Source organism: Coregonus lavaretus, assembly GCF_964263955.1.
Source record: "Coregonus lavaretus genome assembly, chromosome: 1".
NCBI classification, from domain to species: domain Eukaryota; kingdom Metazoa; phylum Chordata; class Actinopteri; order Salmoniformes; family Salmonidae; genus Coregonus; species Coregonus lavaretus.
This window is the reverse complement of record NC_139988.1, coordinates 84,573,213-84,598,368: the sequence shown is the minus strand read 5'-3', so window position 1 is coordinate 84,598,368 and position 25,156 is coordinate 84,573,213. Positions and strand designations below refer to the sequence as shown.

The 25,156-nt window shown below is 42.2% G+C and overlaps 1 protein-coding gene across 3 annotated transcripts in view; it reads right to left on the bottom strand.

The window, feature by feature from the left end:
• LOC311132396 (cGMP-dependent protein kinase 1-like) overlaps positions 1-25,156 on the bottom strand; it is a gene marked incomplete at its 5' end in the record, with an annotated part of 223,927 nt that overhangs the window by 62,797 nt on the left and 135,974 nt on the right. For all 3 annotated transcript variants that reach the window (XM_084165671.1, XM_084165669.1, XM_084165670.1), the window contains one exon: positions 10,220-10,325. In XM_084165671.1, the coding sequence (XP_084021797.1) occupies positions 10,220-10,325 (106 nt within the window). The remainder of the gene's footprint in view (positions 1-10,219; positions 10,326-25,156) is intronic.

Genomic DNA, 25,156 nt, shown 5'->3' with positions numbered 1-25,156 from the left:
CAATCAACCAGCAGTTATCTACCCGGGCTGGACACCTCTCCAGCGCCAGTTCGTTCCTACACCACCTGTGGTAACTTGGCTCCGTACAGCAATCTCAGTTTAGTTGTTACTCTCTCAGCATTATAGTTGTTTCTGCCACGTTTGTAACCTGTCTCTCCTTCGACCAGATCCCGTCGGTTCCTGCTGCCTGCCTGCCTGCCATTCCCACGCCGCAACCTGCACATCTGTTGTCTGATATCCTCGTCATCCAGCTCTCAGTACTACTGGCTCTCCACCCCACTCAGCTCCTACCCCGGTCTGAAGCTACTCCACCCTGAACTGTTTCTCTCTGCCAAAACACGCTGAATAAACAACATCCTAATTCACCCTCTTTGTCCGTGTGTCCGTCTCTGCACCTGAGTCCCCACCAAGCCTAACACTAACAGGCATGTAAACAAATTTGTGCTAAAAATTTGAGAGAAATACACTTTTTGTGTGCATATGGAACATTTTGGGGATCTTTTATTTCAGCTCATGAAACATGGGACCAACACTTTACATGTTGCTTTTATATTTTTGTTCAGTACATATTAACACACTCTTAATAAATAAGGGTATGGTTAGGGTACAGTGTTGTTCCCTGGGGTATAAAAAGGTAAAAGGTACACTTCACAGATACACATATAAACTCACATGGTACAGTTCGGTACCTTGTAGGTATGGGAAATGTTTCTACCCAATATTTTGAATATAAGGTACGATCATCACTGCACTTTAAAATATAGGTGGGGGCAATGTACTGGTTGAGTTGCATTAGCACATTTGGGGGAGTGGTGAAATATTTGTGTTTGTGCCAATGGTCAGTGGAAGTGTTGGAGCAGTTTAAGTGTTTGATGGTTATGCCAATGCAAGTTGAGCAACTCCTTTGGCACTGTTCTGCAAACTTTGCAAGATAATGTGCCAGTAACGAGCTGCACTGTAGAGGTTATTGTGCATTTTCCAGCAACTTAATGGCAACTTGTTGCTGTGAATTTGTTATTTCTTAACTTGAAACTGCTTGTTAGTAAGCTTTGTAGAAGTCACTACAGCTTACTGGCAAAACGTTGATGGTAAACTACAGGACAGTTGCTGACACTAGCAATCCTTGCAAGTGACCTACCGTGCCTTCACTGATGTTTCTGTTGACAACATGCACATCACTTGCTGATTGGCAGCATACTGTAGCAGCGGCAGCCTATCAGAATATTGCAGGAGTGGCTTATTCGAGGTGTGGCTTTCAGCTAGCTCTTTTGGGTCTCTCGTGAGAGGGAACGTCATCCCAGTTAATGTGGTCTGTTGTATTCTGTTACTAAATAATATGGTTGTATACTGTCAGTTCTGCAGCTTTGTTGCAGGCTGATGTAATTGTGTGTGATAAGGAAGAGCCATGTTATTGTACTTCTCATGCACCATACTGTTAGGTGAGTGTGACCAATTTACTACCGTATATTACTGTAAAATGTATTAAAACCCACTTGCAACTGGTTGATAGCAAGTTATTGGAAATTAAACATTAACTTCCTGTGAACCAGCTACCATTAAGCTTTTGGAATACGCACAGAAACCTCTAAACAGTGCGGCTCTTGCGTGTCACAGGTTCTCACTAAAATTGCAAAACTGACAGTGTCAAAAGAGATGCTCAACCTTCATTAACATAACGATAAAAGCACTTAAACTGCTTCAACATTTCCAATGACGGTTTTAGACCATGCCCCCAAATATGCTAATGAGCCCCTGCCAGCACATAGCCTCCACCTACATTTCAAAGTGCAGTAATGATACCTAATCCTGCATTCGTAACCAAGCGGGGAGTGGGAATTTACCACATATGCCTGGGAAAAATCCACCTGAACTGCCCTCCAACTGGTAATTACTAGTAGGAAATCCGTCTATCATCCCTGAGCTCTGACTTCTCCCACATGCTGACCTCTGACATCACCTACTAAGGAAATGACCTCGATAACAGCATTTCCGGCAGTTAAATGTAATAACATATTATTATTTATAAAAAGCAATCTATTAATATGATTTTTGAACTCTCTCGTGTGTTTACAAGCATGATAGCTGTCCTTTTCGTTTATGGTTGACGCAGCTTGTTGGCCATTAGCCAATTGGTGTTTCTCAACGAGTTCAAAGCACATACGGTAAATGCATCCACGTGGTATTTACGACTTCACAACTGGTAAATGCCCACCTCCCACATGGTTACGAACGCAGCATTATATTGCATTTTTGGGTAGAACAATGTACCATTATAATAGATTATGCGCACATGTAGCCTAAAAGGTACCGACCAGTACTATGTGAGTTCCTATGTGTACCTCTGAAGGTACCTTATGTGTACCTTTGACCTTTTTGTACACCAGGGAACAACACTGTACTGTAACCGTGCTCTTATATTTGAGAGTGTGTGGATATACACTGAGTGTAAAAAACATTAGGAACACCTTCCTAATATTGAGTTACACCCCCTTTTGCCCTCAGAACAGCCTCAATTCATCGGGGCATGGACTACAAGGTGTCAAAAGCATTCCCCAGGGATGCTGGCCCATGTTGACTCCAATGCTTCCCACAGTTGTGTCAAGTTGGTTGGATGTCCTTTGGGTTGTGGACCATTCTTGATACACATGGGAAACTGTTGAGCAAGAAAAACCTAGCAGCATTGCAGTTCTTGGCACACTCAAAATGGTGTGCATGGCACCTACTACCATACCCCGTTCAAAGGCACTTAAATATTTTGTCTTGCCCATTCACCCTCTGAATGGCACACATACACAATCCATGTCTCAATTGTCTCAAGGCTTAAAGATCCTTCTTTAACCTGTCTCCCCTTCATCTACACTGATTAAAGTGGATTTAACAGGTGACATCAATAAGGGATCATAGCTTTCACCTGGATTCACCTGGCCAGTCTATGTCATGGAAAGATCATAATATTTTGTACACTGAGTGTCTGTTCTTGTGGCACTGCTGAGACATTAATGCACTTCAGACCAAAAGGTTGCAATTTCAAATCCCAAGGATATTTATGCACACTTAGGGCAAGATTCTATCAGATCTGCACTAGCTATGCAGGTGTTGGCAATCATGTGTTTACGTTTGATCTGATTGAATCTAGACCTTAATGTCTAGTGACCCTGAGCACAGCTACCTTTCCGTTGGTGTTGTCAGATAATTGCACGATTATTGACTTGATTCTGGGCAACTTTAAGCAAAGTGCAGAAATCTATTTTTGTCACAAAAAAAATCACCAATCTCTATCATTGCCACAGACCTGGTGGTGAAGCAGGAAATACAGATTGCTGGCATCCAAGAGGTTGAGTTAAAATCCTAGGTGTGGTTGAGTCCCAAGTGCGATTACCAATGTTGAGGTCAAATCCATTTAAGTTCCAGTCAATTCAGAAGGTTAACCAAATTCCAAATGTTCTTGTATTGAAAATAATTGGAATTAGAATGAGAATGTCTGTGTACTTCCTGAATACAGTTTGTTGTTGTACAGTATATTTACTGTAAATCTACAGTTAAGTTGTAGAAATACATTACAATTTGTATTCACTATTTTCACCGCAACTTAGTAGCCTATAAGTTTAAATGCAATTGCAAGTGAATAATAATTATGGCATAAATAAACCAATGTAGTCATGTAGGTCAATGTGCATCAAAAATGTAAGTTTAAAACACTGTATGTTAAAAGTACAATGTGTGTATCATAAAGACTCATTTTTGTTTGCAGGGCATTAGCTGTGAAACGTCCTGTGAAAATGTGAATCCACATGTAAAAGGTTATGATTTCACATGTGCAAAACGTGGAAATGTCACATGAAATCATGTGATATTCCACACGTGAAATCATGTGATTTTCCACATGTGAAATCATGTGGTTTTTCCATAAGGGGCAATCAATCCTTGTCTGTCTTAACCCCCCCTCTCTAACACCAGCATCATCTGAAGTGGGAGAATAAAATAAAATCAAATTTTATTGGTCACATGCGCCGAATACAACAGGTGCAGACATTACAGTGAAATGCTTACTTACAGCCCTTAACCAACAGTGCATTTATTTTAAACAAAAAAAGTAAGAATAAAACAACAACAAAAAAAAGTGTTGAGAAAAAAAGAGCAGAAGTAAAATAAAGTGACAGTAGGGAGGCTATATATACAGGGGGGTACCGTTGCAGAGTCAATGTGCGGGGGCACCGGCTAGTTGAGGTAGTTGAGGTAATATGTACATGTGGGTAGAGTTAAAGTGACTATGCATAAATACTTAACAGAGTAGCAGCAGCGTAAAAAGTGTGTGCAGTAGTAAGTAATAAACCAGCAGTAAGTCAGTATTAAATCCGTAGTAAACCAATAGTAAGCCAGTAGTAAACCAGTAGTAAGTCAGTAGTAAACCAGTAGTAAGTCAGTAGTAAGACAGTAGTTAGTCAGTAGTAAACCAGTAGTAAGGCAGTAGTAAGTCAGTAGTAAACCAGTAGTAAGCCAGTAGAAAGTCAGTAGTAAACCAGTAGTTAGTCAGTAGTAAACCAGTAGTAAGGCAGTAGTTAGTCAGTAGTAAACCAGTAGTTAGTCAGTAGTAAACCAGTAGTAAGGCAGTAGTTAGTCAGTAGTAAACCAGTAGTAAGTCAGTAGTAAACCAGTAGTAAGTCAGTAGAAAGTCCGTAGTAAACCAGTAGTTAGTCAGTAGTAAACCAGTAGTAAGGCAGTAGTTAGTCAGTAGTAAACCAGTAGTAAGTAAGTAGTAAACCAGTAGTAAGTCAGTAGTAAACCAGTTGTAAGTCAGTAGAAAGTCAGTAGTAAACCAGTAGTTAGTCAGTAGTAAACCAGTAGTAAGGCAGTAGTTAGTCAGTAGTAAACCAGTAGTTAGTCAGTAGTAAACCAGTAGTAGGGCAGTAGTTAGTCAGTAGTAAACCAGTTGTAAGTCAGTAGAAAGTCAGTAGTAAGGCAGTAGTTAGTCAGTAGTAAACCAGTTGTAAGTCAGTAGAAAGTCAGTAGTAAACCAGTAGTTAGTCAGTAGTAAACCAGTAGTAAGGCAGTAGTTAGTCAGTAGTAAACCAGTAGTTAGTCAGTAGTAAACCAGTAGTAAGGCAGTAGTTAGTCAGTAGTAAACCAGTAGTAAGTCAGTAGAAAGTCAGTAGTAAGGCAGTAGTTAGTCAGTAGTAAACCAGTAGTAAGTCAGTAGTAAGGCAGTAGTTAGTCAGTAGTAAACCAGTTGTAAGTCAGTAGAAAGTCAGTAGTAAACCAGTAGTTAGTCAGTAGTAAACCAGTAGTAAGGCAGTAGTTAGTCAGTAGTAAACCAGTAGTTAGTCAGTAGTAAACCAGTAGTAAGTCAGTAGTTAGTCAGTAGTAAACCAGTTGTAAGTCAGTAGAAAGTCAGTAGTAAGGCAGTAGTTAGTCAGTAGTAAACCAGTTGTAAGTCAGTAGAAAGTCAGTAGTAAACCAGTAGTTAGTAAGTAGTAAACCAGTAGTAAGGCAGTAGTTAGTCAGTAGTAAACCAGTAGTTAGTCAACAGTAAACCAGTAGTAAGGCAGTAGTTAGTCAGTAGTAAACCAGTAGTAAGTCAGTAGTAAACCAGTAGTAAGGCAGTAGAAAGTCAGTAGTAAACCAGTAGTTAGTCAGTAGTAAACCAGTAGTAAGGCAGTAGTTAGTCAGTAGTAAACCAGTAGTAAGTCAGTAGTAAACCAGTAGTAAGCCAGTAGTTTGTCAGTAGTAAACCAGTAGTAAGTCAGTAGAAAGTCAGTAGTAAGGCAGTAGTTAGTCAGTAGTAAACCAGTTGTAAGTCAGTAGTAAACCAGTAGTTAGTCAGTAGTAAACCAGTTGTAAGTCAGTAGAAAGTCAGTAGTAAACCAGTAGTTAGTCAGTAGTAAACCAGTAGTTAGTCAGTAGTAAACCAGTTGTAAGTCAGTAGAAAGTCAGTAGTAAGGCAGTAGTTAGTCAGTTGTAAACCAGTTGTAAGTCAGTAGAAAGTCAGTAGTAAACCAGTAGTTAGTCAGTAGTAAACCAGTAGTAAGGCAGTAGTTAGTCAGTAGTAAGGCAGTAGTTAGTCAGTAGTAAACCAGTAGTAAGTCAGAAGTAACCAGTAGTAAGTCAGTAGAAATCAGTAGTAAACCAGTAGTTAGTCAGTAGTAAACCAGTAGTATGGCAGTAGTTAGTCAGTAGTAAACCAGTAGATAGTCAGTAGTAAACCAGTAGTAAGGCAGTAGTTAGTCAGTAGTAAACAAGTAGTAAGTCAGTAGAAAGTCAGTAGTAAACCAGTAGTAAGCCAGTAGTTAGTCAGTAGTAAACCAGTAGTAAGTCAGTAGAAAGTCAGTAGTAAACCAGTAGTTAGTCAGTAGTAAACCAGTAGTTAGTCAGTAGTAAACCAGTTGTAAGTCAGTAGAAAGTCAGTAGTAAGGCAGTAGTTAGTCAGTTGTAAACCAGTTGTAAGTCAGTAGAAAGTCAGTAGTAAACCAGTAGTAAGTCAGTAGAAAGTCAGTAGTAAACCAGTAGTTAGTCAGTAGTAAACCAGTAGTTAGTCAGTTGTAAACCAGTTGTAAGTCAGTAGAAAGTCAGTAGTAAACCAGTAGTTAGTCAGTAGTAAACCAGTAGTAAGTCAGTAGAAAGTCAGTAGTAAACCAGTAGTAAGTCAGTAGTAAACCAGTAGTAAGTCAGTAGTAAACCAGTAGTAAGTCAGTAGAAAGTCAGTAGTAAACCAGTAGTTAGTCAGTAGTGAACCAGTAGTAAGTCAGTAGTAAACCAGTAGTAAGTCAGTAGTAAACCAGTAGTAAGTCAGTAGTAAACCAGTTGTAAGTCAGTAGAAAGTCAGTAGTAAACCAGTAGTTAGTCAGTAGTAAACCAGTAGTATGGCAGTAGTTAGTCAGTAGTAAACCAGTAGTAAGTCAGTAGTAAACCAGTAGTAAGGCAGTAGTTAGTCAGTAGTAAACCAGTAGTAAGTCAGTAGTAAAGCAGTAGTTAGTCAGTAGTAAACCAGTAGAAAGTCAGTAGTAAACCAGTAGTAAGCCAGTAGTTAGTCAGTAGTAAACCAGTAGTAAGTCAGTAGAAAGTCAGTAGTAAGGCAGTAGTTCGTCAGTAGTAAACCAGTTGTAAGTCAGTAGTAAACCAGTAGTTAGTCAGTAGTAAACCAGTTGTAAGTCAGTAGAAAGTCAGTAGTAAACCAGTAGTTAGTCAGTAGTAAACCAGTAGTTAGTCAGTAGTAAACCAGTTGTAAGTCAGTAGAAAGTCAGTAGTAAGGCAGTAGTTAGTCAGTTGTAAACCAGTTGTAAGTCAGTAGTAAACCAGTAGTAAGTCAGTAGAAAGTCAGTAGTAAACCAGTAGTTAGTCAGTAGTAAACCAGTAGTTAGTCAGTAGTAAACCAGTTGTAAGTCAGTAGAAAGTCAGTAGTAAGGCAGTAGTTAGTCAGTTGTAAACCAGTTGTAAGTCAGTAGAAAGTCAGTAGTAAACCAGTAGTTAGTCAGTAGTAAGCCAGTAGTAAGTCAGTAGAAAGTCAGTAGTAAACCAGTAGTAAGTCAGTAGTAAACCAGTAGTAAGTCAGTAGTAAACCAGTAGTAAGTCAGTAGAAAGTCAGTAGTAAACCAGTAGTTAGTCAGTAGTGAACCAGTAGTAAGTCAGTAGTAAACCAGTAGTAAGTCAGTAGTAAACGAGTAGTAAGTCAGTAGAAAGTCAGTAGTAAACCAGTAGTAAGTCAGTAGTAAACCAGTTGTAAGTCAGTAGAAAATCAGTAGTAAACCAGTAGTTAGTCAGTAGTAAACCAGTAGTAAGGCAGTAGTTAGTCAGTAGTAAACCAGTAGTAAGTCAGTAGTAAACCAGTAGTAAGTCAGTAGTAAACCAGTTGTAAGTCAGTAGAAAGTCAGTAGTGAACCAGTAGTGTGGCAGTAGTTAGTCAGTAGTAAACCAGTAGTAAGTCAGTAGTAAACCAGTTGTAAGTCAGTAGAAAGTCAGTAGTAAACCAGTTGAAAGGCAGTAGAAAGTCAGTAGTAAACCAGTAGTTAGTCAGTAGTAAACCAGTTGTAAGTCAGTAGAAAGTCAGTAGTAAACCAGTTGTAAGGCAGTAGAAAGTCAGTAGTAAACCAGTAGTTAGTCAGTAGTAAACCAGTAGTAAGGCAGTAGTTAGTCAGTAGTAACTAGTAGTAAGTCAGTAGTAAACCAGTAGTAAGTCAGTAGTAAACCAGTTGTAAGTCAGTAGAAAGTCAGTAGTAAACCAGTAGTTAGTCAGTAGTAAACCAGTAGTAAGGCAGTAGTTAGTCAGTAGTAAACCAGTAGTAAGTCAGTAGTAAACCAGTAGTAAGTCAGTAGTAAACCAGTAGTAAGTCAGTAGAAAGTCAGTAGTAAACCAGTAGTTAGTCGGTAGTAAACCAGTAGTACGCCAGTAGTTAGTCAGTAGTAAACCAGTAGTAAGCCAGTAGTTAGTCAGTAGTAAACCAGTAGTAAGCCAGTAGTTAGTCAGTAGTAAACCAGTAGTAAGTCAGTAAAAGTCAGTAGTAAGGCAGTAGTTAGTCAGTAGTAAACCAGTAGTAAACCAGTCGTAGGTCAGTCGTAAGCCAGTAGTAAGTCAATAGTAAGTCGTCGTAAGCCAGTAGTAAATCAGTAGTAAACCAGTAGTAAGCCAGTCGTAAGTCAGTCGTAAGCCAGCAGTAAGTCAATAGTAAGCCAGTAGCAAGTCAGTAGTAAACCAGTAGCAAGCCATAGTTCAGGGTTTTAATTTAAGGTTGGACCTGAGAGCAGCTGCCAATCATACTAAGCCTTCCAGGAAGGAGCTGTTTACATACCTCTGGCATGCTCTCTCCTCAGTGAGAGAGGCCTCATTCACACACAAATACGTCCACACACATTCGCAGAAACGCACACACACAAACAAACATGCAGGAATACACACACACACAATCTGGCAGTTTGACAACATCCAAGTCTCTTTGCTGCTATGGAACCACTGTAGCTTGTTACCAGGGGAACTACTCCTTCAGAGATATCGTTGATGCGTTTGATATTTGACATTCTGTATTGAAGATAAGAACTGGCAGAAGCTACTTCTCAAATATTATGACAGGAATGCTATGAACACTTAAGCAAGGCACTAAACCCTAATTGCTCCTGTAAGTCGCTCTGGCTAAAAGCGTCTGCTAAATGACTTAAATGTAAACGTGCACCAGCTGGCTGTAGCTGCCAATGCATGGGGAGAAAGGCATCTTATGTTACCACTAAAAGCTGACTTCATCCAAATCAATGTCATCATTTCCTGCGTGTGACATCATTGGGTCCTTGCAATAAAGGGCAACAGCAGGGCCTCTGGGAGGAGAGATGCTCTTAATGCAACATTCTCCTCTCCTCTGTCTTCCTCGATGATCTATTTCAGTAGTGGAGATTGGAGGAAACTCCAGCTCCGGCCACTTACACACTCATTGAGAAATAACAGAAGGCTAAGGGCTCTGTGTATGCAGATCAGTACTGTACTTGTGTTGAATGAGTATTTGTGGTCTAACAGCTGTTGTGGACTTTCCATCTGAATCACTACAGTTGATCACTGGGTGGGAACTCTTCATTCGGGGATGATGATATCCTTTGTTATTGTTGCGGCATCCTAAGGGTTTGCCTGCTCGGAACAGGGGGTTTAATCATGATCCAACTTTTTCTGGAGGAGTCTGTATTTCTACATTACCTTTTAGTCAGAGTACACACAAATGGCTCATATGAATGTAAATCTATTGGTTTGGGACGGACGTCAAATGTTTGTTGGTTGTAGAGCAGAAAACCCACTGGTAAACCTACAGTATTATACTGTATATTAAAGACAAAAACTACATTTTAAGATAGAAATCGTCAGGTCTGAAGCTGAAAACATGCATCTAGCAAGTGGCTTTGTTGAACACAGACATCAGGGACAGTAAAAGAGAAGAGGGGGAAGAGACTGTCACTCAAACTACAGCCCTCGCTCGAATGGCATCTCAGGGGAGGTGGAGGACAGAGAGCCAGAGAGAGAGAGAGAGAGAGAGAGAGAGAGAGAGAGAGAGAGAGAGAGAGAGAGAGAGAGAGAGAGAGAGAGAGAGAGAGAGAGAGAGAGAGACAGAGAGAGAGAGAGAGAGAGAGAGAGAGAGAGAGAGAGACACAGAGAGAGAGAGACACAGAGAGAGAGAGACACAGAGAGAGAGAGAGACAGAGTGAGAGAGAGACAGAGCGAGAGAGAGACAGAGCGAGAGAGAGAGGAGCCCACCTCTTTAGAAACTCCATGTATTCGGCATGTTTGATGAGGCCTGTCCTCATCATAATGGTCTGGAAACACTGGCGGTCGATGGCCCATAACTTCACATTAGTGAGGGCTGAGGAAGAGACAACAAAAAGACATCAGACAGAGAAAATAACGACTTTTAGATCACAGGATGTAACACAGTCTTATATAATGATAGAATATCAAGAAATGGACAATATAACATTTACTCAATAACATTTTGAAATGTACATCTAATTAAAAACCTGTGCAGTGCACTCCTACACTCTTAGAAAAAGGGGGAACCTAAAAGGGTTATTTGGCTGTCCCCATAGGAGTACCCTTTTAAAAACCCTTTTCGGTTCCAGGTAGAAGAACCCTTTTGGGTTTCATGTAGAAGCCTTTCCACAGAGGGTTCTACATGGAACTCAAAAGGGTTCTACCTGGAACCCAAAATGGTTATTCTATGGGGACAGCCGAAGAACCCTTTTGGAACCCTTTTTTCTAAGAGTGTATCATTGTATCACCGAATCTGCTATACAGCTAAACAAGGTCATCAGTCATACAGTATCCATGGCAACTCCTGTGGCTAAATCCAAGTCAAGTCATTTGGAACCGGAGCAATAATCAATCATACCAACACCACTGATTTCTACCCATGACTACCATTCCCCTGTATGTTTTCCATGACTGAGCATCGTCCAATCAGTCAGCAAGTTTGAAAAAATAGACTTGTTTTAAAGGGTATACCCTCAAATCCTTGTCATTATTTAACACAGTGAGTGCAAAGAGAGATACTAAACTCCTAGACACCCACGATGACCGTTGTGTTGGATCTTGTCAGTGAACCCAAATTGATTTCCTTTAATGGATCATTATCTATGGTACACGGATTAAGGAGTGTTAGACTGGATGACAGGAGCGACGGAGGAGGAACAGGACATTCCATTTCATCATTCATTATTTATTACTCCGGTACAGGGATGGGAATATACAGTATCATGGGAAAGTTGAATGCACTTTGAGGGAATATCCCAAGTTATTATTATTAGATGAAGACGTTAGGACTCCCCTTGGACCCTCGCAGTGTGACAGGGTCCGTGACAAGACAAGGCGTTTGCATGACGCTCCATCAGACTTACTGCATTGTTTATTGTAAATGTGACTGTTTGCTAGTAGCAAAATCTCTCAATGTGTAAGTTCATCGTCTATCTTTATTAGTTAGATACTGTCTCTATTGCGGCATATATTTATTTCCAACAAATATGGTAACATTTAAAAATGAAGGAATTTGTCATTTGAATAAAGTGAGTAAAGGTCCAGGATAGCCTACTTCACCATTCATTTATGACTGCTCTGTGCAGTTTGCTCTATATCAAGGCCAGTCAAATCACACAGGAATATTGTGCTTTACTCTGGGTGAGACAGCGCTGTATTGTCCTACACAAAAAACAAATGGTTCTATACAGTGCTTAATAAGGGTTCTTTGGCTTGTAACCATACCAGAACCCTTTTTTTTGCTATATGGAACCTTTTTTTGAAAGTTCTAAATGGAACCTCTATGGTGCTATAAAGAACCCTTTCTTGAGGTTCTATAAAGAACTATTTAAAATGTTCTATATAGCACCAAAAAAGGGTTCCGCTATGGTTACAACCCTTTATGGGGGTATATACAACCCTTTTTTATGGTTCTTTATCGAAGCTTTATAGAGAATGGTTTTATAAAGAACCTTTCTCAATCTCAAAGGTTCTTTGTAGAACCAAACAGGGTTTTTCATTCTGGTTTAATATACGTATTATGTTTAGTGATGTTACGTTTGATCGTAATCGAAATCGCTAAGCAGTGTACTTTGAAGCAGTGTACCAATGCCTGTATCACTTTATCAGAAGCACGTGATCAATGATGTCTGAAGCTTCATTTCGTCAAACAACCAATAAAAAGGCTAAGCTGTGCACACACTATGGGGTGTGGGACGTCATCTATAATAATTTGGATGCTCTAAATTATTTTGACCAGCAGGTGCCACTATTCTACACTGTGTTGATCAAAGCCTTGAGTATTGAACCTATTTTAAACACAATTGGCTTGAAAAACTCAATGCTTCAGGAAGCTATGTTTCCCCATCACTAATTATATTGTTAAAATTCCATAGGTTTTATTATTGTTTATTAACTAGTTGAATCAGGTGTGCTAGCTCTGGAATGGCTGGGGGTTCTGAGGAAATAATGAAAAACTACTGACTTTTAGTCAACCATTGTCAATTGGCCATACATGAGACTTTCACAAGACACCGTCACTGGCCATATTCATACAGTGCCTTCAACAGCCCTTGACTTTTTCCAAATGTTCTTGTGTTGCAGCCTGAATGTATTTTTTTTGTAATTGGCCAACACACAATACCCCATATCAAAGTGTAATTTTTTTAACAAATTAATTAAAAATGAAAAGCTAAAATGTCTTGAGTCAATAAGTACTCAACCCCTTTGTTATGGCAAGCCTAAATACATCCAGGAGTACAAATGTGTTTAACAAGTCACATAATTGTCACGCCTACTCCTACTCCCTCTCTCCAGAGCTCGACGTCACCGGTCTACTAACCACCGGCCCTGGCAACCATTATTACGGACACCTGCTCCCCATCGTTACGCACACCTGGACTTCATCATCACCATGATTACCTTCCCTTTATTTAGCCCTCAGTAGCCTCAGGTAGCGTTGGTTTGTTTTCATGTTCAAGGAGTGTCCCTTGTGTTGTTCATGTGCCTTACATCATTGTTATTAAACTCTCTTTCTGCACCTGCTTCCTGACTCCCTGCATATACAGTTGAAGTCGGAAGTTTACATACACTTAGGTTGGAGTCATTAAAACTCGTTTTTCAACCACTCCACAAATTTGCCCGGCAAGCGCTACCGGAGTGCCAAGTCTAGGTCCAAGTCTAGGTCCAAAAGACTTCTCAACAGCTTCTACCCCCAAGCCATAAGACTCCTGAACAGCTAATCATGGCTACCCGGACTATTTGCACTGCCCCCCCACCCCATCCTTTTTACGCTGCTGCTACTCTGTTAAGTATTTATGCATAGTCACTTTAACTCTACCCACATGTACATATTACCTCAACTACCTCAACTAGCCGGTGCCCCCGCACATTGACTCTGCAACGGTACCCCCCTGTATATATAGCCTCCCTACTGTCACTTTATTTTACATCTGCTCTTTTTTTCTCAACACTTTTTTTTGTTGTTGTTTTATTCTTACTTTTTTTGTTTAAAATAAATGCACTGTTGGTTAAGGGCTGTAAGTAAGCATTTCACTGTAATGTCTGCACCTGTTGTATTCGGCGCATGTGACCAATAAAATTTGATTTGATTTGATTTGATTTGATTTCTTGTTAACAAACTATAGTTTTGGCAAGTCGGTTAGGACATCTACTTTGTGCATGACACAAGTCATTTTTCCAACAATTGTTTACAGACAGGTTATTTCACTTATAATTCACTGTATCACAATTCCAGTGAGTCAGAAGTTTACATACACTAAGTTGACTGTGCCTTTAAACAGCTTGGAAAATTCCAGAAAATGATGTCATGGCTTTAGAAGCTTCTGATAGGCTAATTGACATCATTTGAGTCAATTGGAGGTGTACCTGTGGATGTATTTCAAGGCCTACCTTCAAACTCAGTGCCTCTTTGCTTGACATCATGGGAAAATCAAAAGAAATCAACCGCAACAGCCCTATACATGACTAATGCATACTCGGCCTACCGCCATAATCAGTTTAATTTCTAATGATTCTAATTATATATTTTTTAGGAGGAAAGATCAAATTTAATATTGCAGATAGTTTGTGGCTTCCATCAATGTAAATGTCTGCATATATATTTGTTGTAAATATATATATACACTACCAGTCAAAAGTTTTAGAACACCTACTAATTTATTTTTACTATTTTCCACATTGTAGAATAATAGTGAAGACATCAAAACTATGAAATAACACATATGGAATCATGTAGTAACCAAAAAAGTGTTAAACAAATCAAAATATATGTTATATTTGAGATTCTTCAAATAGCCACCCTTTGCCTTGATTACAGCTTTGCACACTCTTGGCATTCTCTCAACCAGCTTCACATGGAATGCTTTTCCAACAGTCTTGAAGGAGTTCCCACATATGCTGAGCACTTGTTGGCTGCTTTTCCTTCACTCTGCGGCCCGACTCATCCCAAACCATCTCAATTTGGTTGAGGTCGGGGGATTGTGGAGGCCAGGTCATCTGATGCAGCACTCCATCACTCTCCTTCTTGGTAAAATAGCCCTTACACAGCCTGGAGGTGTGTTGGGTCATTGTCCTGTTGAAAAACAAATGATAGTCCCACTAAGCCCAAACCAGATGGGATTCGTATCGCTGCAGAATGCTGTGGTAGCCATGCTGGATAAGTGTGCTTTGAATTCTAAATAAATCACAGACAGCGTCACCAGCAAAGCACCCCCACAACATAACACCTCCTCCTCCATGCTTTACGGTGGGAAATACACATGCGGAGATCATCCGTTCACCCACACCGCGTCTCACAAAGACACGGCGGTTGAAACCAAAAATCTCAAATTTGGACTCCAGACCAAAGGACACATTTCCACCGGTTTAATGTCCATTGCTCGTGTTTCTTGGCCCAAGCAAGTCTCTTCTTCTTATTGGTGTCCTTTAGTAGTGGTTTCTTTGCAGCAATTTGACAATGAAGGCCTGATTCACACCGTCTCCTCTGAACAGTTGATGTTGAGATGTGTCTGTTACTTGAACTCTGTGAAGCATTTATTTGGGCTGCAATTTCTGAGGCTGGTAACTCTAATGAACTTATCCTATGCAGCAGAGGTAACTCTGGGTATTCCATTCCTGTGGCAGTCCTCACGAGAGCCAGTTTCAGCATAGCACTTGATGGTTTTTGCGACTGCACTTGAAGAAACTTCCAAAGTTCTTGAAATTTTCCGTAATGACTGACCTTCATGTCTTAAAGTAATGATGGACTGTCGTTTCTATTTGCTTATTTAAATAAAAATAAATAAATTGGTCATATAGCAGACGCTCTTATCCAGAGTGACTTACAGGAGCAATTAGGGTTAAGTGCCTTGCTCAAGGGCACATCGACAGATTTTTCACCTAGTCGGCTCGGGGATTAGAACCAGCGACCTTTCGGTTACTGGCACAACGCGCTTAACCACTAAGCTACCTGCCGCCCTGAGCTGTTCTTGCCATAATATGGACTTGGTCTTTTTACCCCCCCCCCCCCCACAAATTAACTTTTAACAAGGCACACCTGTTAATTGAAATTAATTCCAAGTGACTACCTCATGAAGCTGGTTGAGAGAATGCTAAGAGTGTGCAAAGCTGTCATCAAGGCAAAGGGTGGCTATTTGAAGAATCTCAAATATAAAATATATTTTGATTTGTTTTACACTTTTTTGGTTACTACATGATTCCATATGTGTCATTTAATAGTTTTGATGTCTTCACTATTATTCTACAATGTAGAAAATAGTTAAAATAAAGAAAAACCCTTGAATAAGTTGGTGTTCTAAAACTTATGACCGGTATTGTATATATATATATTGTATATATATATTTTCCTTTAATATCGAATTATGCAAACACACTCATAGTTTACCTCTCTTCTTCGACTACAATAGATGCATCTCGGTATCAGTTGCTTCTAGGTACCTAATAATATGGATGTAAGTGTTCATCCCAGGAAAAACTATCGTGTTATAGATTTAGCCCGCTGGCCCAATGAAACTCATTATAATTCATAGCATCTGTTCAGCGTTTGTCTGACAGACAGAGAAGATGAAGAAAAAGGATTATGGAACATCGGGGCTCAGAGCTCCATAAACCTTCACACTGCCTGAAGAAAACATCAGTGCAGTAATAGTGGTGTTGATTATGAAACACTAATTGTGACTTGCTTGCAAATTTGATTTGTCACATGCGCCGAATACAAAAGGTGTACAACAGGTGTAGACCTTACCGTGAAATGCTTACTTACAAGCCCTTAACCAACAATGCAGTTCAAGAAATAGAGTTAAGATAATGCACATGTACAGTTGAAGTCGGAAGTTTACATACGCCTTAGCCAAATACATTTAAACTCAGTTTTTCACAATTCCTGACATTTATTCCTAGTAAAAATTCCCTGTCTTAGGTCAGTTAGGATCACCACTTTATTTTAAGAATGTGAAATGTCTGAATGATTGTAGAGAGAATGATTTATTTCAGCTTCTATTTCTTTCATCACATTCCCAGTGGGTCAGAAGTTGTCACGATCGTTGAGAGACGGGTCAGACTAAGGTGCAGCGTGAAAAGCGTACATGTTTATTAACAAATAAACATACAACAAAAACAAGAAACAACGTAACGTAAAGTCCTCCGGCTATACACATACAATCCTAACGGAACAAGATCCCACAATACACATTAGGCAATGGGCTACTTAAGTATGATCCCCAATCAGAGACAAGGAGCGACAGCTGTCTCTGATTGGGAATCACACCCGGCCAAAACTAGCACTGCAACATAGAAATAGACTAACTAGAACATAAACATGGAATATATAACATAGACACTCACGCCCTGACCAAACCAACTAAAGACAACAGGCCTCTCAAGGCCAGGGCATGACAGAAGTATACATACACTCAATTAGTATTTGGTAGCATTGCCTTGAAATTGTTTAACTTGGTTCAAACGTTTCAGGTAGCCTTCCACAAGTTTCCCACAATAAGTTGGGTGAATTTTGGCCCATTCCTCCTGACAGAGCTGGTGTAACTGAGTCAGGTTTGTAGGCCTCCTTGCTCGCACACGCTTTTTCAGTTCTGCCTACACATTTTCTATAGGATTGAGGTCAGGGCTTTGTGATGGCCACTCCAAAACCTTGACTTTGTTGTCCTTAAGCCATTTTGCCATTGTCTATTTGGAAGACCCATTTGCGACCAAGCTTTAACTTCCTGACTGATGTCTTGAGATGTTGCTTCAATATATCCACATCATTTTCCTTCCTCATGATGCCATCTATTTTGTGAAGTGCACCAGTCCCTCCTGCAGCAAAGCACCCCCACAGCATGATACTGCCACCCCCGTGCTTCACAGTTGGGATGGTGTTCTTCGGCTTGCAAGCACCCACTTTTTCCTCCAAACATAACGATGGTCATTATGGCCAAATATAGGACTCGTTTTACTGTGGATATAGATACTTTTGTACCCGTTTCCTCCAGCATCTTCACAAGGTCCTTTGCTGTTGTTCTGGGATTGATTTGCACTTTTCGCACCAAAGTACGTGTCACGGTCGTCTATGTCGTCCAAGTATGACCAAGGCGCAGCGTGTCCAAGAAACATGACTTTATTAAATAAACGTAATCCAACTACAAACAAAAGACGACTCAATGAAGTCCACGGTACACTGACCGAAACGGAACAAAAACCCACAATTCCCACAGGAAAACATTCAGATAAATATGGCTCCCAATCAGAGATAACGAGCCGACAGCTGACACTCGTTACCTCCGATTGGGAGTCATAGACCAAACCTAGAAATGAAGCCAACAGAAAGGCAAACCTAGAAAATACACCCAAACCCAACATAACAAAATACACCCTGGCTCAAATACAAAAGTCCCGGAGCCAGAGTGTCACAGTACCCCCCCCTAAAGGTGCGAACTCCGGGCGCACCAGCATACAGTCTAGGGGAGGGTCTGGGTGGGCGTCTGTCCCCGGTGGCGGTTCTGGCCCTGGTCGTGGTCCCCACCCCACCTTAGTCACTATCTGCTTCCGTAGCCTCCTCCACATGACCACCCCCCCACTAAACCCCACTGGATTAAGGGGCGGCACCGGACTAAAGGGCAGCACCGGACTAAGGGGCAGCACCGGCCTAAGGGGCAGTACCGGACTAAGGGGCAGCACCAGGATAAGGGGCAGCACCGGGCTAAGGGACAACACCGGACTCAATGGCGGATCCTGGCTGGCTGGCTCTGGCGGATCCTGGCTGGACGGCTCATGGCTGGCTGAAGGATCTGGCTGCTCATGGCTGGCTGACGGATCTGGCTGCTCATGGCTGGCTGACGGATCTGGCTGCTCATGGCTGGCCGACGGATCTGGCTGCTCATGGCTGGCCGACGGATCTGGCTGCTCATGGCTGGCCGACGGATCTGGCTGCTCATGGCTGGCTGAAGGATCTGGCTGCTCATGGCTGGCTGACGGATCTGGCTGCTCATGGCTGGCTGACGGATCTGGCTGCTCATGGCAGGCTGACGGATCTGGCTGCTCATGGCTGGCTGACGAATCTGGCTGCTCATGGCAGGCTGACGGATCTGGCTGATCCTGTCTGGCCGAAGGCTCTGGCTGATCCTGTCTGGCGGAAGGCTCTGGCTGATCCTGTCTGGCGGAAGGCTCTGGCTGATCCTGTCTGGCGGAAGGCTCTGGCTGATCCTGTCTGGCGGAAGGCTCTGGCTGATCCTGTCTGGCGGAAGGCTCTGGCTGATCCTGTCTGGCGGAAGGCTCTGGCTGATCCTGTCTGGCGGAAGGCTCTAGCGGCTCCTGTCTGGCGGAAGGCTTTAGCGGCTCCGGTCTGGCGGACGGCTCTGAAGGCTCATGGCAGACGGGCGGCTTTGCAGGCTCAGTACAGACGGGCAGTTCATGCAGCGCTTGGCAGACGGACAGTTCAGACGGCGTTGGGCAGACAGGCAGTTCAGGCGCCGTTGGGCAGACGGGCAGTTCAAGCGCCGTTGGGCAGACGGGCAGTTCAGGCGCCGTTGGGCAGACGGGCAGTTCAGGCGCCGTTGGGCAGACGGCAGACTCTGGCCGGCCGAGACGCACTATAGGCCTGGTGCGTGGTGCCGGAACTGGTGGTCCCGGGCTGAGGACACGCATCTCAGGGCTAGTGCGGGGAGCAGCAACAGGACGCACAGGACTCTGGGGACACACAGGAGGCTTGGTGCGTGGTGTAGGCACTGGTGGTACTGGGCTGGAGCGGGGAGGTGGCGCCGGAAATACCGGACCGTGCAGGCTTACTGGCTCCCTTGAGCACTGAGCCTGCCCAACCTTACCTGGTTGTATGCTCCCCGTCGCCCGACCAGTACGGGAAGGAGGAATAACCCGCACCGGGCTATGTAGGCGAACCGGGGACACCATGCGTAAGGCTGGTGCCATGTAAGCCGGCCCGAGGAGACGCACTGGTGGCCTGATGCGTTGGACCGGCTTCATGACATCCGGCTCAACGCTCAATCTAGCCCGGCCGATACGTGGAGCTGGAATGTACCGAACCGGGCTATGCCTGCGTACAGGAGACACCATGCGCTCTACTGCGTAACACGGTGTCTGCCCGTACTCTCGCTCTCCACGGTAAGTCCAGGGAGTAGGCGCAGGTCTCCTACCTGACTTCGCCACACTCCCTTTAAGCCCCCCCCCAAGAAATTTTTGGGTAGTACCCACGGGCTTCCAGCCTCGACTCCGTGCTGCCTCCTCATACCACCTCCTCTCGGCTTTAGCTGCCTCCAGCTCTTCACGAGGGCGGCGATATTCTCCCGGTTGTGCCCAAGGACCCTTTCCAGCCAGTATCTCCTCCCATGTCCATGAATCCTTTGGAGCTGGGTCCTGTTGCCGCTTGACACGCTGCTTGGTCCTTTTATGGTGGGTTTTTCTGTCACGGTCGTCTATGTCGTCCAAGTATGACCAAGGCGCAGCGTGTCCAAGAAACATGACTTTATTAAATAAACGTAATCCAACTACAAACAAAAGACGACTCAATGAAGTCCACGGTACACTGACCGAAACGGAACAAAAACCCACAATTCCCACAGGAAAACATTCAGATAAATATGGCTCCCAATCAGAGATAACGAGCCGACAGCTGACACTCGTTACCTCCGATTGGGAGTCATAGACCAAACCTAGAAATGAAGCCAACAGAAAGGCAAACCTAGAAAATACACCCAAACCCAACATAACAAAATACACCCTGGCTCAAATACAAAAGTCCCGGAGCCAGAGTGTCACAGTACGTTCATCTCTAGGAGACAGAACACGTCTCCTTCCTGAGCGGTATGACGGCTGCGTGGTCCCATGGTGCTTCTACTTGCGTACTATTGTTTGTACAGATGAACGTGGTACCTTCAGTCGTTTGGAAATTTCTCCCAAGGATGAAGCAGACTTGTGGAGGTCTACAATTATTTTTCTGAGGTATTGGCTGATTTCTTTTGATTTTCCGATTTCTCATGATGTCAAGCAAAGAGGCACTGAGTTTGAAGGTAGGCCTTGAAATACATCCACAGGTACACCTCCAATTGACTCAAATTATGTCAATTAGCCTATCAGAAGCTTCTAAAGCCATTACATCATTTTCTGGAATTTTCCAAGCTGTTTAAAGGCACAGTCAACTTAGTGTATGTAAACTTCTGACCCACTGGAATTGTGATACAGTGAATTATAAGTGAAATAATCTGTCTTGAAACAATTGTTGGAAAAATTACTTGTGTCATGCACAAAGTAGATGCCCTAACCGACTTGTCAAAACTATTGTTTGTTAACAAGACATTTGTAGAGTGGTTGAAAAACAAGTTTTAATGACTCCAACCTAAGTGTATGTAAACTTCCGACTTCAACTGTATGTTCAGAAAAGCATAAAGGCTGACACCTATAGGCATTGTGCCTCATAGACACATCGACTACTGACAGACAATTAATTGTCTTGTTTATCCCAGTATACAGAATGCCAGTGGGCCATACTGTAAACATTCCTAACACAGTAAACATATTCCCACAGATCTGCTGTAGCATCAACAGTAAAGGTGGGATGTAGGGTGCCATCTCTGAAAGTATGTTTTAACCTCTCCCAATTCATGGGTTGCACGTTTCGTCACAATATTGTTTTGTACATTCATTTTAGGACTTTGGCCCAACTGAGTATTCTACTCAATGCATTCTCAATGGGTGTAGTGTGGTCCAGCCCCCAAAGTGACTCTTATCAACTGTAAGCAAGGACTTCCTTTGTGTTGTCATAGGAACGCTGCATTATCTCACCAACCCTCGCTTGTCACACCCCTGGGAAGCAGAGGTTCTGTTGTCTTACATCCTGTAGTTCTGATATCTGATTGGATGTTCACTTTTACAGTATCCTATTGGTCAACAACTCAGATTTTGAATCCAAACAACTTCGATGTTATAAAGGGTTCTCAGATTCATTGCCTCTTTCTCTTTGTTCCTGACCTGCGCTTGTGAAATACGCTCTCTCTCTTTCTCTCTCCACCCCAGGGAATCTTAGGGCATGGCCTTTCAGGCTATGATTTCTCTCTCTCTCTCCCTTTCTGATCATGCCTAGAATAATGTATTTTAACGCTAGTATTATCTTGTAACTTAAGCTTTATGCCTTGTATAATGTTATCATTCATTTTACAATAATAATAAATATCTGCCTTTGATATAGACAATTCTTATTATTCTGTTGACTTTCCAATTCCTGTAACTCAACTATAGTCTCTTGGATATTGCTAAATCATCTTTATGGAGTCAGATATACATGTTAACAGGCTAATTGCATAGTCTTAGTATGGCCCTCACGTGAGGTGTATATAATAGTCATATATACAGTGCAATCGGAAAGTATTCAGACCCCTTGACTTTTTCCACATTTTGTTATGTTACAGCCTTATTCTAAAACGGATTAAATTGTTTTTTTCACTCATCAATCTACACACAATAACCCATAATGACAATGCAAAAACAGGTTTTTATATATAATTTATAAAAATAAAAATAACTGAAATATCACATTTACATATGTATTCAGACCCTTTATTCAGTACTTTGTTGAAGCACCTTTGGCAGTGATTACAGCCTCAACTATTCTTGGGTATGACGCTACAAGCTTGGAACACCTGTATTTGGGGAGTTTCTCCCATTCTTTTCTGCAGATCCTCTCAAGCTCTGTCAGGTTGGATGGGGAGCATCGTTGCACAGCTATTTTCAGGTCTCTCCAGAGATGTTCAACCGGGTTCAAGTCTGGGCTCTGGCTGGGCCACTCAAGGACATTCAGAGATTTATCCTGAAGCCACTCCTGCGTTGTCTTGGCTGTGTGCTTAGAGTCGTTGTCCTGTTGGAAGGTGAACCTTCATCTCAGTCTGAGGTCCTGAGCGCTCTGGAGAAGGTTTTCATCAAGGATCTCTCTGTACTTGGCTCCGTTAATCTTTTCCTCGATCCTGACTAGTCTCCCAGTCCCTGCCGCTGAAAAACATCCCCACAGCATGATGCTGCCACCACCATGCTTCACTGAAGGGATGAGCCGGGTTTCCTCCAGACATGATGCTTGGCATTCAGGCCAAAGAGTTCAATTTTGGTTTCATCAGACCCGATAATCTTTTTTCTCATGGTCTGAGAGTCCTTTAGGTGCCTTTTGGCAAACTCCAAGCGGGCTGTCATGTGCCTTTTACTGAGGAGTGGCTTCCGTCTGGCCACTCTACCATAAAGGCCTGATTGGTGGAGTGCTGCAGAGATGGTTGTCCTTCTGGAAGGTTCTCTCATCTCCACAGAGGAACTCTGGAGCTCTGTCAGAGTGACCATCGGGTTCTTGGTCACCTCCCTGAACAAGGTGGAGGCAACTGTGTTCTTGGGGACATTCAATGCTGCAGAAATGTTTTGGTACCCTTCCCCAGATCTGTGCCTCGACACGATCCTGTCTTGGAGCTCTACGGACAATTCATTCGGCATCATGGCTTGGTTTTTGCTCAGACATGCCCTTTCAAATGTAGGACCTAATATACATTTTCAAAAACATTCTAAAAACCTGTTTTCGCGTTCTCTCTCTCTCTCTCTCTCTCTCTCTCTCTCTCTCTCTCTCTCTCTCTCTCTCTCTCTCTCTCTCTCTCTCTCTCTCTCTCTCTCTCTCTCTCTCTCTCTCTCTCTCTCTCTCTCTCTCTCTCTCTCTCTCTCTCTCTCTCTCTCTCTCTCTCTCCAAGGTTTCTGTCAGGGATTGATACACGTCTTCACCTTTCATTCCCTGCTCTGGCTTCATCCAGCTTCTCTGCCACAAATGAGACGAGGTCACAATTAAATTTAAAAGCTGTCATCCTTGAGTCAACCACCAATGCAATTTGTAAAAGATTAAAGAATAGGAAATCCTGCTATTAAAGGAGCGGATTTAAAAAAAGCCCGGATCCAAGGCTTAACAAAAGATTTGGTTATGTGGACTATTATAATGACTACGGAAAATAATTTGTTAATGGATGATAATCACTATGTGATGGACCTTAGGGTCCTATTCAAACCTTTGTTTGAATTCTCTCGGAATGATAAAATGATGGTGTTGTTTGCCTTTTACTCGTGTTGGGAAGTCACTCTCTTGAGAAATGGTGATAATAAATGGATAGTCCCTTTTACGGTCCTGGCTGCCTCTCAGACACTACTCCCTTTACCGAAAACCACCTGAATTTCACGTGCTCTTATGTGATAACGTGTGACAACATGTAAAAGCAATGTGTGATAACATAAAACTATACATGTGAAAACATTTGAGCACATGTGAAAACATGATCTCATGTGAAATAATTGTGACAACATGGGGATGCAAAATTTCAACATGTGATACCATGAAACGACACCTGTGACAACATTTGAACATTTTTCACATGTGGAACTTTAAATCCGATTTTCACACGTGAGGTGAAAACATGTGAACTCTAAATGTAATACATGTGAACATATTGTTTCACACCTGAACAACTGACCTGATATGTAAGGGAAGTAATTCACTGGTATGGGGATTTTAAGGTAAGTGGTACGCTGTTCAGCTAAAATAGTGTAAACATATTTCATCAGTGACAATATGATTACATTTTACTTGATCACTTAATACTGACTTCTGAATATGACCTCACCTGGGATTTGAACTCACAACCTTCGGGTACGTTGATCTTTCTGCTGCGCCACAAAGTCTGTAGAGTTCTCAGAAGTCCTCTATACATTCAATAGCTATAATATATCTCTACACCTAACAAAAGAGGGCCATCTGCACTGCTATTTTACTTATCAGTTAATCTGACTATTCTCTCATTGATTTATTTAATTTAATTATTTCAGCAATTTGAGGGTTTTCTGTATAGTTGTCTAATCTTGTTTGGGCATATTATTCTGTTTGAATGTTATTCCTGAATCACTATGAGAAATATAATAGTTTTTCTTGAGTGTTTTAACATAGCTGAGATTGTAGGAATACAGGTGATATCAGTCATTGACATAGACATAGGCAGGAAGATCGGAATGCTGTGTGAGAGAAAAATTAACATGTAACATGTTTACCTGCTTTGTTTAATATTAATAGTTAACAATTATATACTGTTCTACTAATGCTGTGTTTTTGTAAAGGGATGGTTTCTACTCCAGCTCCCTGCAGCTAGTCTAGGCGTGTGGTAAAGGACATGGGTTTTACTCGAGATAGGGGTATCTGGAGCAGACAATTGATTTAGGGATGGCTAGGTGATAAAACCAACAGCCACGTTCCATTTCATGTTAATGGTGTGTGAGAGGGAGATGTTTCCGGTTGAATTGGTGTTTGTGTAATGTAAGGTACCAGGGAGAGATGGCTCGGGTATAAATCGTAGATAAGAACCTCGTCTTGGGGGCCAAACCCTGGTTTCCATACAATGAAACAGTCTTCACCGCATATACTGTCTGTGTCACGGTTTCGGCCGAGGCTGCCTCTCTTCCTTGCTCGGGCAGGCTTCGGCGGTCGTCGTCTCCGGAGTACTAGCTGCCACCGTTGAATGTTTCTATGTTCGTTTGGTTTTGTCTTTATGTTGTACACCTGTTTTCGTTTAGCGCTAATTAGTGTCCTATAAGTTCTCGTTGTGTTTGTCAGGTGTTGTGTGTGATTGTTTCGCTGTCGTGTTTGTGCGCTACTGTTGCCCG